At 48.6% G+C, this 12898-nt stretch overlaps 1 protein-coding gene and 1 non-coding gene across 4 annotated transcripts in view; both read right to left on the reverse strand.

Annotated features, from left to right (window-relative positions):
- The window catches only part of PHC2 (polyhomeotic homolog 2), a 114457-nt gene that overhangs the window by 26951 nt on the left and 74608 nt on the right, over positions 1-12898 (reverse strand). For all 3 annotated transcript variants that reach the window (XM_043909660.1, XM_043909659.1, XM_043909661.1), the window contains 2 exons: positions 743-1158; positions 312-477 (listed from right to left, as the gene is read on the reverse strand). In XM_043909660.1, coding sequence (XP_043765595.1) covers positions 312-477; positions 743-1158 — 582 coding nt within the window. The remainder of the gene's footprint in view (positions 1-311; positions 478-742; positions 1159-12898) is intronic.
- LOC122699008 lies at positions 1968-2158 on the reverse strand. The gene has a single exon (XR_006342502.1). It is a non-coding gene; the product is annotated as a U2 spliceosomal RNA (small nuclear RNA).

Below are 12898 nucleotides of genomic sequence, written 5' to 3' on the forward strand. Positions count from 1 at the left end.
ACTGAACCGCTGGGTGAACTCTCAACCTGACATATGGCTATGTGGATACATCTGACAGCAGTGACAGGCCGGCCTCATCTAGAACTTTCAATTCTTTTCTTTCTCTATCCTTTTATACCTTCTGGGTCCCCTTTCTTTATCCTTGTTTCATCTTCTCAATCCACTCTCTGATCCCACCTACCCAGCTTCTTTCTTGCTGCTTGGGGTTGATAGTTTCCTTCCCATTCTAGAGGCCCAAGTGCAATGTGCCAGGGGGTGGCAAGGAGGGCTGACTCTCTCCCCTCCCCCAAGGGCCCCGCTACACTTCATACCGTGAGCTGGGGACTGCTGGATGTTCGGGCTCTTGGGCACAGTCAGGCCACCTGGCATCGCAGTGACGATGGCTTGCTGATGCGGTGATGGGCCAGACCGAGTCTCCGATCCACACTTCTCCCCAGGTACCGCTTCCTTCCAGTCATCAGCGGTGCACTGCTGGGGCTGTTGAAGGACAGGACAGATGTGATTTGCTCATGAATTGTCTCTGCCTTCCTGAACGCATCCCCCGTTTCTGTGGAGCTTGGGTAGAAGGACATTAAGATTCAGCCAGCCCCAAGTTAGGGAGAGGCCCCTTTTCTTTCCTGGAGTACTCAGCGAGGACTTTGATGCTCAGCCCACCCAGATACACATCCCAGTGGGGGCCGTGGGATGGCCTGAGTGGTGTCCTCCCTCTTTGTTCCCTGGACCTTGGGATAGGCTTACTCACCACCGGTGAAGCAGGCTGTAGTTGTAAGATGACAGCTGAGGCGTGCTGGAACCTGCGCTGAGGGGTGTGGGCCAGGCCCTCGGGATATCCGTTGTGAGCCCCAGTGTCTGGTGTGGGAGGGGGACACTGCTGAGAGCTGCCAGGCTTGTGCAGGTTGGCAGCAGGGCACTGGAGAGGCAGGGTGGATGGGACTGGGCCTAGCGGCATGGCATGGGCTTCTGGGCTGGGTTGCAGGGCCAGGCTCGGAGGGACCGAGGCCAGCTGGGGATGAGATGGGGCCTGGAGCGCCGGCCGTGATGGCTGGGGCGGCTGCTGCTGCTGTGCTGACTGCTGCTGCTGCTGCATCACAAACTGGGGCTGCAGGTGCTTTGAGGATGGCGGGGAGAGGAGCTGGTGCGGCTGCAGCTGAGCATAGGCTGAAGAGGGAGAGGCCAGGTTAGGTGGCATGGCTTGGCCTGGTCTTCTGCTGTGTCCCCCCAGCTGCGCCGCCTCCCACATCCACATAAAGAAGGCTCTCCAGACTCAATGTCCTTGCTTTCATCTCTTTCCTCCTTTGCCGAGAGCTTAGCCTGCCCATTGCTAGGGCCTGACTTTCTCTCTCTCTGTTTTCTTGCTTTCTTCCTATGCTGAAACACTGGGCCCTTGGCTGGCCTTCAAAGTCCAGTGTAAAGCTCACCTCCTCTGTGAAGCCTTCTTAGGTCATGCCAGCTGTTCAGAGAAACCCTGAATACTAGAGGGGGCTACATTCTCTCTTTCCTCCATGCCCTGCACTTGCTTTGATCCATGTTTGCAACAGGTACAGCCCATCACCCAGCCCAGCTCTGTAAGGATGGCTGTTAGTCACCCTCCTGGCTCTGCTCAGACCAGGCCGCCTCCAAGGAGGGCCTTCTGCACAGATAGTCCTCAGACTCTGGTGGGAGGCAGCCTGGGCTGGACCACAGTTTCCTCCTGTTACAAGTGGAGGACCTTGGGCTAGCTGTTTAACCTCTAGAGGCCTCAGATGTCTTGTCTGAAAACCAAAAACAAAAATAGCTCTTGCCCAGAAAGTTGTAAGGATGAAAGAAAGAAAAAAACACAAAAAAACTGTGCAAATGAGAGAAAAATGACATAATGTGAACAGCACAGTGCCTGGCACACGGTCGCGGTCACTTAATTTGCATATTCAATCATTTTTTTTTTTTTTTCTTTTTCTCTTCTTTTTTTTTTTTCTTGTCTTTTTTTTTTTCTTTGGTGCACCGTTCCTGGAAGTACTGCAATACCAGGTCGATGCGTGGAGTGGACGGAGCAAGCTCCCATTCCAACTCCCAGCTCCAAAAATCCATTTAATATATTGTCCTCGGATAGAGGACGTATCAGATATTAAACTGATAAGAACAGATACTACACTTGATCTTAGCCAAAAGGCCGAGAAGCGATATTCAATCATATTATTAAAAGTCTTATTTCAGTCTTAGCTTAGGTTCTGAGTGTCCTTGGCTTACCTCTACCATAATGACATGTATCGCAATGGATAAGAACTGTTTCTTAGCTATCTTCCCTTACAGGTCATGAACCCCTGATGATTGGAAACAATCACGTTTGGCTTTATCTAGAACCTCGTATGATACATAGTAGTAGATGAGGGCTGAATAAATAAATGTATTGTTGTGGACTGGGATTCAGAGGTTGCCATTTGCTGCTTCCCCTTTCTCCTTCCGTTTTTAGCCAGGCTGGCTCGTGGAGGTAAGGATTCCTATATTTTCTCATCATCCCTCCAGTGTCCAGCTCATGAGTTATGGACAGGAGGGGTTCAGGAAATTCAGCTCAGAGATTGGGCGTTCTCACCTTGCTCACTCTCTGACTAGTGGCATCCAGGCCAGCTTAGCTTGAGGGCCGCTCAGTTGGACTGGTCTTGCCTAAAAGCTATCCTCAGCAGAGACTCGTATAGCTGGAGGGCCGGCAGAGAGAGGCTGTGCTGTGCAAATGCATAGAGGACCACGGCTGGAAGCTCACAAGTGGATTTTTACAACCACAGGCTCCCAGCCAATGAGGGGAATGCCAATTCTGGGTCCTGAGCTAACATTTAAAAAGGATTCTGTGACACAGGTGCAAAGGAAGCAGACTGCACACACAGGGGAGGTACCTTCTTTCTTGAATTTTGTCGATATTACACATAGGTTCCCAGCTATCTCATCACAAGCCCATGTGGAGTATCAAGCAGAAAGCCAGCAGGAATGGAAAAGACAGGACAGAAACAAGAGGTGTTGAAGAGACACAAAACGCTTCTTGGTGACCTACTGTTGGAGGCAGAGGAGGGAATATGGATGGACTGTGGCTATAGCCTGGATGACAGAGAACTGTGGCAGAGAGAAACATGGACAGTAATGTGGTTTTGAGAGAAATGTGTGGGGCTTCAGGTGATGGTAGAACATCCAACTGGAAATTGCCAGCAGACATTTGGTGATTATAAACTGACCCCGACCCCAATCTGAGACTTGTTTCCTAATTTCACCCTGAACGGCTCTAAACTCAACAATCAGGTAAAGACTGTTAATCAGTCAAACTTAGTAATCAGGGATTTTTAAGATGACCCTTGTTAAGACACCCAAGAGATACTGCAGAGGCCATGAAGTGCCTGGATAGGCTCTAGCAGTCAAAAAGATCTGCAGATGAGGGGAAGTATCACTGAAGACTCAAGTGAAACTTGTTCTCTCTTATCCCCAAACCATGAATTCCTATCCCGGGAACAGAGTCCGTCTAGGGGCTGCTGGTTTGAGCTGAGAGCTGGAGATGGTGCAGTCAGAGAGGCTAAGAGCGTCAGAGGCTTGTCCTGCTACCCACTGGCTGTGTGGCCCAAGACAGGTCCTTTTCCTTCCCAAAACTTTAGGGTTTTATCTGTGAGACAAGAGGTTTGGGCTAGATGATCATACAATCTGATGGGGAGGGTGGCTATCATAGGAAGAGTTTAAAATTCGGGATTTATAATGTGGAAGAAGGAAGTTTAAAGAAGTTTCTAGATCTGTATAAAGAGTGAAGTTAGGCACAGTACACTTGTGTTTACCAAGATTGGGAGAGGCAATTGTTGGCCTCCCAGCCCTCCCTCCCTGGACCTCCTCTCTGTCCCACCCTACCCGACCCTGTGCTGCTTGTGGAAGGCCATTGTTTTAGGAACAGATGATGCTAGTACATGCCGAGGCTGGAAACAAAGCTCATGAAAGCTTAGAGAAGTTCATAGATCAAAGACTCCAGGATATTTTGGGGCAGGGGGAATGTACATCCTTAACCTTTCAAGGTTAATAAAAAGCAAAGACCATGATTTAACTCCAGCATTATGCTGCGTCAAATTCCTTTTATTTAAAGTGTTGTAATAACTTTCTAATAGGTCTTTCTGATTCCAGTTTCTTCTCTCTATAATCTGCCTTGTGGATAGATCACAAGTTAATTTTCCTAGGGCACAGATCTGATCCCTGATTAAAAGCCATCAGGGACTCTCCTCTGTCTGTGGTTGTCTAAGGCCCCTGGTATTCAAGATCTTCTTACAACATAAACTAACCTTTCAATTTTTATTATTTCTTTGATCCAAGCAATCTTTACTGTTCACTGCACCCTGTACAGAAGTTTGTACCCTGTCTCACACTGTCTAGAGTGCCAGAAATCAAATCCTCACAACCTCCCTTTCCTGCCACTTACCAGCAGTGGGAGGCTGGGCAATCACTGGACCTCTCTGGACCTCTGGCTCATCATCTTTAGAGTGGGGTTCACGATGATATCTACACTCAGAATTTAGGATTCATTTGTTTCCTCCAAAGTGCCTGGAATTTAGTAGATGCTCAATCAGTGTGGCTGTATGAATGAATGAATGAATGACAGCAAGGCGGAATTCCAGCTTATCTGTGCCACAGAACTCTTTCCCCCTCAGAGTTTGAATCGGCATGAGCTAGGGATAACCCTACAGGCCATTTTGGTTTTATCGGCACTCTGGTTTACTGAAGATCTTCCTCCTGTGTAACCTCTGCTCACCGCCTGCCTGCCCTTACCTTCATCCACCCTAACTGCTCTGCTCACTGTCTGTACAGCATTCCTCTCCACTGTGCCCTTCTGGCTTCAACTTCAGTGCTTCCATTTTCTGGAATGCCCTCCTTCTGCTTCAGTGATCTCAGTAAGGCATAAGCTTCTTTGGCCCAGGTTCAGCTCATGTTCTCTCTCTTTGCCTTGATCCCCAGTTATGGGTTTTCCCTTGGAAGTCCTGAATGCTCTTGCTTTTATTGCTGAGTTCTTTGATTCATTTGTGATTTAACATGTGCTATCTTGTAGACATATTTCATCAATGCTTAAAAATTCTTATCCCCCTTACCACCATTTTAACATCTTTTGAATTAGGATGCATATTACAGTTGATGATGCTGGTTTTATTAGTAGTGCTTTTCTTACAGTCAAAAACATGGTGCATTTTACAATCAGTGGTTATCTTAAACTGGAATACTTTTTATGCTTTTGTGTGTTTATTTCCTATCTATCTAGCCAGATTATATCCTTTTTGAGTCAAAGTTTTATGTTTTTTTTTTTAAAGAAATGATGTGCTTTAGTTGGACTAATGTTCAATGTTTCTTTTCCCTTCCACACTGTCCAGCACCATAATCTACGTGTCTGTAGATGCTCAGCAACTATCTGCTGTCAATCATAGTGAGGCCAGTGGATTCTCCTCCCTTCTGCTCCTCCTCCTCCGAGTGGATTCACCTCCTCCCCGCGTGGGGTGGTTGAAGGTGGGCACTTCCCACTGAAGCCACCATACCAGAGGTAGCCGCATCCCTTTTCTCTACAGCTCAGATGGGGCATATCAGTTTTTGAAATATTAATGCACAGAAATCTCTCTGGGCCTTTATTTCCTAATACAGTCCAGGGGCTTCGTTTTTCGCTTGGAGCTCTTTTGGCTGTCCCCATCCCCCACTGCTAGAAGGCTCATTGCTTCTAGGGAACAAAAGCTTAGTTCCATGGGACCTCAGCCTTGGCTCTGGAAGGCCTCATCAGCCCTTTCTGCTATGGAACAGAGGAGGGGCAGGCCTAGGGCCTCCCTAAATTAGGGCCCAGCTCAATGGAGAGACTCTAGGCCAGCTCTTCTTTCCCGTCCGGTGCTCTAACCTTGACAGCCTCCTTAGAATCTGAAGAGACCAATTCACCTTCCCCAAACAGTTGGCTGTTAGCAGCAAGCGGATTAAGGGCCCCTGTGCGGGAGGGCTGGCCCTGAGGGTTTACCGACACGCCCCCTTCGCTGCATCCACTGCCAGAACTTGTGACCAGTAACGGATCTCGATTGATCCTGAGTCTTCCTGGATGCGGGAAAAAGCTCACTGTCCAGAAGTGCTGGGATTCTTGTCTCAAAACACATGGGAGCTGCAAGCATCCCAGATGTAGGTTGGAGGTTTGCTCAAACACATTTTTCTCTGAGCTGCAATACTTGACTAGAATTTGGAATTACCTGGACTACCAGTGAGGGGAGGGTGCTTGCAAGAGAGGAATGGCATAACTTTCTACTACCTACTGCTCTTCAGGGCTTAGAGAGTTAAATGAAGAGATACTTTCAACTATTCGTTCACTCGGCAAAAATCACTGAGCACCTGCTACAGAGCAAGCACTATGATAGGTGCTGGCTAAAACCTGGTCCCTAGAATAGGTTTAGTGGAATACAGGTTAGCAAGAGAGAGTTGGTGAACAGATACCCTCAGCATCACTTGGTAAATATTCATGACAGCAGACAAGCACACACTACTGAGAACACAGAAAAAGGAGATTCAGCTTGGAAAGGAAAGCAGAGAAGGCTTCCCAGAGGAAGTAAGTGTTCCGCATGATTCAGAGTTCTGAAGATGGTGAAAGGAAGAGCACGTGCGAAGACCTGAGGCATTAAATACCATGGTGCTTTCAGGGACCTACGGGCATCCTGTGCAGCTGAACCCCTGGTGACTGGTGTGAGAACAGCCAGAGAGGAGGCAGTTTTTTTTTTTTTTGGGGGGGGGTGTCTAAATGATGCCAGCTCCCTTCAGAAGCTGCTCATCTCCAAAGATACCTCATGTGATCAGGCCTCAGGGAGTGACTGAGATTGAGGTTGACTCTGGAGGTCAGAGTCCCACATACACATAACTAGACAAGGAAGCTCCTTTTAGAAAAACCTGAAGAAATAGGCACACGAATTTTCTGAGATGCAGTCCTGCCAGGCTGAGGGCTAGGAGGAATGTGAGAGGGGAAATGGAGCTGAGGGAATCTCTCTGGCAGAGGAAACAAGTTTACAAAAACAGGGTTACCCACCTCTGGGACACGCTGTGGTGGGCATCTATGCCCTAATATCTTTAGACCTGCCCTGCAGCTACCTGGCAAAACCACCAGACACCCTCTGTGAGCAGGATTCCTTGTAAGACAGCTTGCAGCATTGGAAAGCAAACTACCCACCCTTGGTAGATGGATGAAAATACAGCAGAAGTGATTAACAGCATGGATTTTAGAGACAGATCTGCTTTGAATCTTGGTTCTGCCACCTACAGGCTGTGCAACTGAAGACAAATTGTTTAACCTCTCGGAATCTTGATTTCCTCTTCTACAAACAGTGATACACTTCACAGAGTAGTCTGTTAGTATCAAATGGAAGATTATGTTTCAACCACAAAGAGGAGAGGTTCACTGCCTTTGTTCATGCTGAGAAGATGCACAATACACCGTAGCATTCTTAAAATACTACCTGCTATGTATATATTGCTTTGAACTTCTCAAAGCATTCTTATAATCTGAGTCTCATTTACTCCTTACAAGCAGCCTCTGAGGCGAATGGGCAGTGTTCCCATGTTACAAGCAAGGGGAGTTGTTTCCAGGAGACTCCTACAATGCAGCAGATTCAGGGAAATTGACTTCATTTGACAGATGAGGCAGGGTGTCTTGGATCTCATAAACACTTGAAAAATGCTGACGGGCGAGTGAAGGGCGCAGTCAGCAAGTGCAAATTAAGACGGCAGGCTTTCAAGGGTTAGTTGGAGGCTGTTGAGAACTTTGGAGGTAATCTTGGACGGATGAGGAAAGGGGAGTGTGATGCCAGGAGGAGAGGTGGAAGGTCTGCACAGGTCATGTTGGTCACAAAGGGGCTGGGGCTGGGGGGAGGAGAGGTGGAGGATCTATGCAGGGAAGCCCTGAGCAATTACAGTGGTTCTGGGGGCTTGAAGGCCCCCACCCAGAGTCAGTCAGTGGTCAGAAGTCATTAACGTGCTAATCATTGAATCCCTCCTGTGATCCGATGAAGCAGGAAATAAAGACGCAGTGAAGGTTTCTAAACAAGCAAGGGGCATGTTTCTGAGGAGGGTGACTCTGGCAGGTACGGGAGGAGGGTCAGGTGCTAACTCATACAGTCAGCGGGCCTTAAGCAAACCCGGGAAGCTAACACAGAGAAAACATGGTCAGAACGTGGTGAGAAAGTGGGTGGTGATGGAGGGTGGGAATAAGGAGCGAAAGAGAATGAGTATCCACTGTGAACCTGCTCAGTGCTGGACACATCTCATCTCATCCATCTTTATAGCATGTGGTAAAAATAACCATCTTAGTCTTATAAACGAAGAAATCAAGGTTTACAGAGATGAAGTAACTGGATGCTGGTCACAGAACCAGTAAGTGATGAAGCTGGGGTCTGAAACCAGGTCTCACTGGGAAGCCTGTGCTTTTCCCATTCTAACACTCCTGCCTCCCTGAAGGGAAATGAATCAAAACCGTCCTGAGACTGTAAGCCTGGGTCCAGGAATACCTGACGACTGCAGACAGCAGCCAGGAACAGGGAAAGGGGGATCCTTTCTGAAGAGGGAGACTTCTGGCTTTGGGGTTTGATGTATGAATCTCCAAATTTTAAAAATGTGTATGCAGGTGGGGTGACATCCTTGTGGGAGGATCCCACAGACAGCTGGAAATCGCTGGGGGTGGAGGTGGGGGGCAGGGTTGTATGTGTACTGAGGAGCCATCTGTGGACAGTGGGGGCAGGCATCTGAAATGTAAGTAAAGACAAGGTCTTCTAGAAGAGAGGTGTTGGAGTCAAACACGAGAGGAGATGGACTGAGCATTTTGGGAGTCCCACAGCTCATGGCAGTGGGGCCGGGGAGAAGCAGGGAGCTGCAGGGCCCACTTACATGCACAGATGGTCCCAGGCCCACGTGGCCACTCTGGGCATAGATGCCTCCTCGTGCCAGCTGAGATAATCCCCTTCACTTCTGTTCTGGAAACATACTCAGTTTTCAAGGCGTGACTCAAATTTCCACAGCCCCTCTTAGAATTTACACTTGTTCAACTCTAATGCCCATATGGTTGGCATTGCGTTTGGCACATAATAGGTGCTAAATGAGTATTTGTGGAGCTGAATTGAACAATTAAGGAGGGAAAGTTATATGGAAATGGTAATTAATTATTTTTTTCTGAGCCATACCTTCTTCATTTGTGAGATGAATAATTACTGCTAGGAGTAAATAAGATATGTAGGTTAGGCATTTAGTACAGTGCCTGGAACATGGTTGTTCATTAACTGGCAAATTATTATTACTGGCAGCAACCATGGATGTAACATAAGAGGAGCTTAGGAGGAAAGATTTGGGGAAAGAAGGAATGCCCGACAGTTCCAAGGCACACAGTCCGTCTCTCCTCTTTCTCTCTTTCACACACATGCACACCCATGGTGAGAAATGTTCAGCAAATATAAAACTTCTCTGCTGGTATCTGCTGGCTTCTCCCAACCCTGACCTAATACAAGGAAGAGATGCTTAGTAATCTTAATCTGGTCCTACAGTGGGTAACTGAAATGATCTTCATAATTGGTTGCCTGATTTTAACATCAAAATTGTTTTTTTTTTTTTTTCAAAATTGTTTTTGGAGACTTGATTCTAGCTAGAAAATAGGACCTCTTGTAATGTTTTGGTTTCTGTTGGACTTTCTCAGCAAAAATGTGTTTCTACCCCACAGTTTGGCAGGTGCTTTGGGAGGGAAATATGGTACCCAAGGGTCCTGGAATCAGCACGCATCACATTTGTCCAGCTTCTCACAGACAGAATCACCACTCCCTGACACAAAACCCTCTCTGTGGTAAAAACAAAGCCACTGTGTGGCAGGCCTTCCCAACAGTGAATTCTCTCTCCTCCCAGAGACCTGAGGAGGGATGAAGAGACAGAACAAAGACCCGGCATCTGGAGCACAATTGTGTGAAAAGCGCCCAGGATTTTCAGTGACTGGACAGCTCTCTTTTATGACAGCATCTCCCTCCTGGTCAGCCACTTTCTTCTCACCTTTGGGCCTGCGTGTATGTCCAGGGGCCTTGAGTGGAGCCACTAGAATGAGGACTCCGGGAGCCAAGCCTCTTATCCGGAGCTGTGACCCAGCTCCCCCAGGTCTCCTCTGGAGGCCAGGCCTACGGGGACCCCTCTTCTGCCCTCCTGGTTCAGTCTTCCCATCATACTGCGAGGCCCAACCTCTCTGCTCTGCTCTCCGCCCCCTCCCCCCTCCCCCAACCCACCAACCCACCCCTTTGCGGGGCATAAGGGACCTTTTCTATTTGCGGAGCCTAAAGAAGCCCGTTGCCAAGGTGACAGGAGCGGGAACAGCAGGGAGCTTGCCATGGGGGGAGGGGCTTTGCCCCCAAACAGCTGTCAGTGGGAGCAGTCCCAGCTGGGACTGCAGCATTTGCCTGCTGGGGAGGGAATGGCCCCCAGAGAACACATTCCTCTCTGCTCCCCCCACCCCCAACTGCCCCCCATCACAAGCCTCCACTGGTTACTTTCCCTGGGGGCAACCAGCCAGCCAGCTCAAAAAATGCTTCAATAACAAACAAAAACCTGCCACTCCGCTCCCCAGTCCCTCTCTCTCTCAGTCTCTCTCTCTCTCTCACACACACACACACACACACACGCACACACACACACACACATGCACACACACGCATACACATACACACACGCATGCGCACACACTCTGATCCCCGCCATTCATTCAGTGTGTTGGCTGGGCTGGAGGCCAGAAGTTACCTCCTGCCTGGGGAACAGTGGTGCGCCCAGGGCAGGTGCTGCTCCTGGCCACCCACCCCCCACCCCCAAAAGGTCGGGAGGATTATTTCAGACTTTTTTTTTGTTCTAGAGGCCCTGAAAGGATCTGTTAGCATCTTAAGCCTCCCCGCTGCCTTCCATTCGGGCTGTTGAGGGTGGGGAGTGGAACCACGGAGAGGAAGGGGTGGGAGGGGAAGGGAAGAACAGGAGGGGACAGTGGGAGGCGGGAACAATGCAAAGCCTGCTGATTCCTGTCACTGGGGAGAGAGTCTGTGGTCTGCAACTCACAGCTGCTCCATAGAGAGTTCTGGGGAACCACTGGTGTCCGTACCGCCCATAGCCACATACTGTTAGTCTCAGGCCACAGCTGGGGCCCTGGGCCTCGGTCTGTAACTCACCGGCCTTCCCTTTTATCAGGCTCAAGGGAAGAGAGCCCTCTGCTAGACTCTGTAAAACCCAGAACAATCTGAGAACCACGAGGCTCTTTGAACTTCGGGTCAGAAATAAAAAAGGCCTAGGAAGCCCCAAAAGAGCTGAAAGAGGCAAACATCGCTTGATGATTAAGAGCATACTGTCTGACTCAGCCAGACGTGGAGTTGGTTTCCAGTTCTGCCACGTAATACTGATGTGACCTTGAGTGATATTTATAGTAAGTTCTTGGGTAACCACTCTGAACTTCGGTTTTCTCATCTGTAAAATGCATGAAAATATCTACAGGGGTTCTTCTGAAAGGCAGAAGAGGTGGGGTACATAAAAAAGCCCAGCGTATTGTCTAATACACATCAGAGGTTTTTATCAGTGCTGGTCCCCTTTGTATCCAGTTTTCTTGAGGCCCCAGGGTTGCCTAGGAGCCTTAGGAGAAACCTAAGAACTAGTCTTTCCATTGAAGGGTCCTCAAAATCTGGGGGGGTGGGCGCTGGCTTAGATCTAGGCAGGGGTAACATTTTGACCTGGGTAGAAACAGGGTTCTCAAGAAGTCTTGAAGTGCAGATGTTGCTCTATGGTTTGTAGGTTGCATGAAGAGGTAGAAGAAATGTTAATTTGGGGTCCTTGCTTTAGTCTCAGCTGATATCAGCTCATTTCAAGACACCCCACCTCCCCCCACTCAGACTTTACCCTCTGAGCCTCAGTTTCTTTCTCCATAAAAGGAAGAGGCTAGACTAGTCTCTGGAGAAAGCAATGCCGGACTGGAAGAAAGGCCCGGTTAGGCTTCTGCAGAGAGCTGCCTGCCTCAGCTCAGAGGGTCCGCTGGAGGCAGAGACTGCCTCTGTCCTTGAAGCCTCCAGAGGGTGAAGAAAGGACTTGAATTCAGACTCTTTGCGGTTCACATCACAAGGCTCTACTTATGCCTCTGTCGTCTGTCTAGAATATCTTCCCCTCCTTTGTTGGGGAAACGACTCCTGCTTCAATACCCAGTGCCATTTCCTTGGAGGGACAGCATCTCTGATCCGTTCTGCCTGGCACAGAGGTGTCCATGTGGGACACCACCGCCCCCCCCCCCCCCATAACTTGTACTTACAATGGCAATTATGAAACCAATGGATTTGCTTAAAAATCTATCTCCCTCCTTTTGATTGCACCCTCCTTTAGGTGAGAAATCACATTTTGATCATTGTGGTTAATCTAGTAACAAGCATAAAGTAGGCTCTCAAGAAAAATAAAAACGCAGGTTAGACTGGATGGTAAAATGGTCTGGGTGAGGAGAGAGGGGGAGTGGTTATTTCAGGGATGTGACCAGGGTGACTCTATCTTTAATGCAAGGCCACATGGTCCATCACTACATTTCTGTGCTATAAGAGCTTGGTCTTCTTCCTGAGACTGATTAGTCTGGCTTTCAGGGCTGTTGGCAGATTTCCTCATTAAAGATTGCCTACAGTAGGCAGCGCTGGGAGAATTTTAGCAGCAGGGAGAGTCTAGCCCCAGGGAAGACTGATTCATCCTGTTCACATAATTTGCCTCATAAGTAATCTGCTGGATTATTACTTTTTTAATCTGCAAGATTTATTCTTGAGTGCCACTCTTACTGGCAAACCTTTCTTGGCTCCTCTCCCCCAGGCTAGATGGTGCCTCTGTGATCCTCCAGGGCTCAGAACTCACATCTACGACAGGCTGTACTCATCTGTATCTCCAG

This window comes from Cervus elaphus, chromosome 8, assembly GCF_910594005.1.
Source record: "Cervus elaphus chromosome 8, mCerEla1.1, whole genome shotgun sequence".
NCBI lineage: Eukaryota > Metazoa > Chordata > Mammalia > Artiodactyla > Cervidae > Cervus > Cervus elaphus.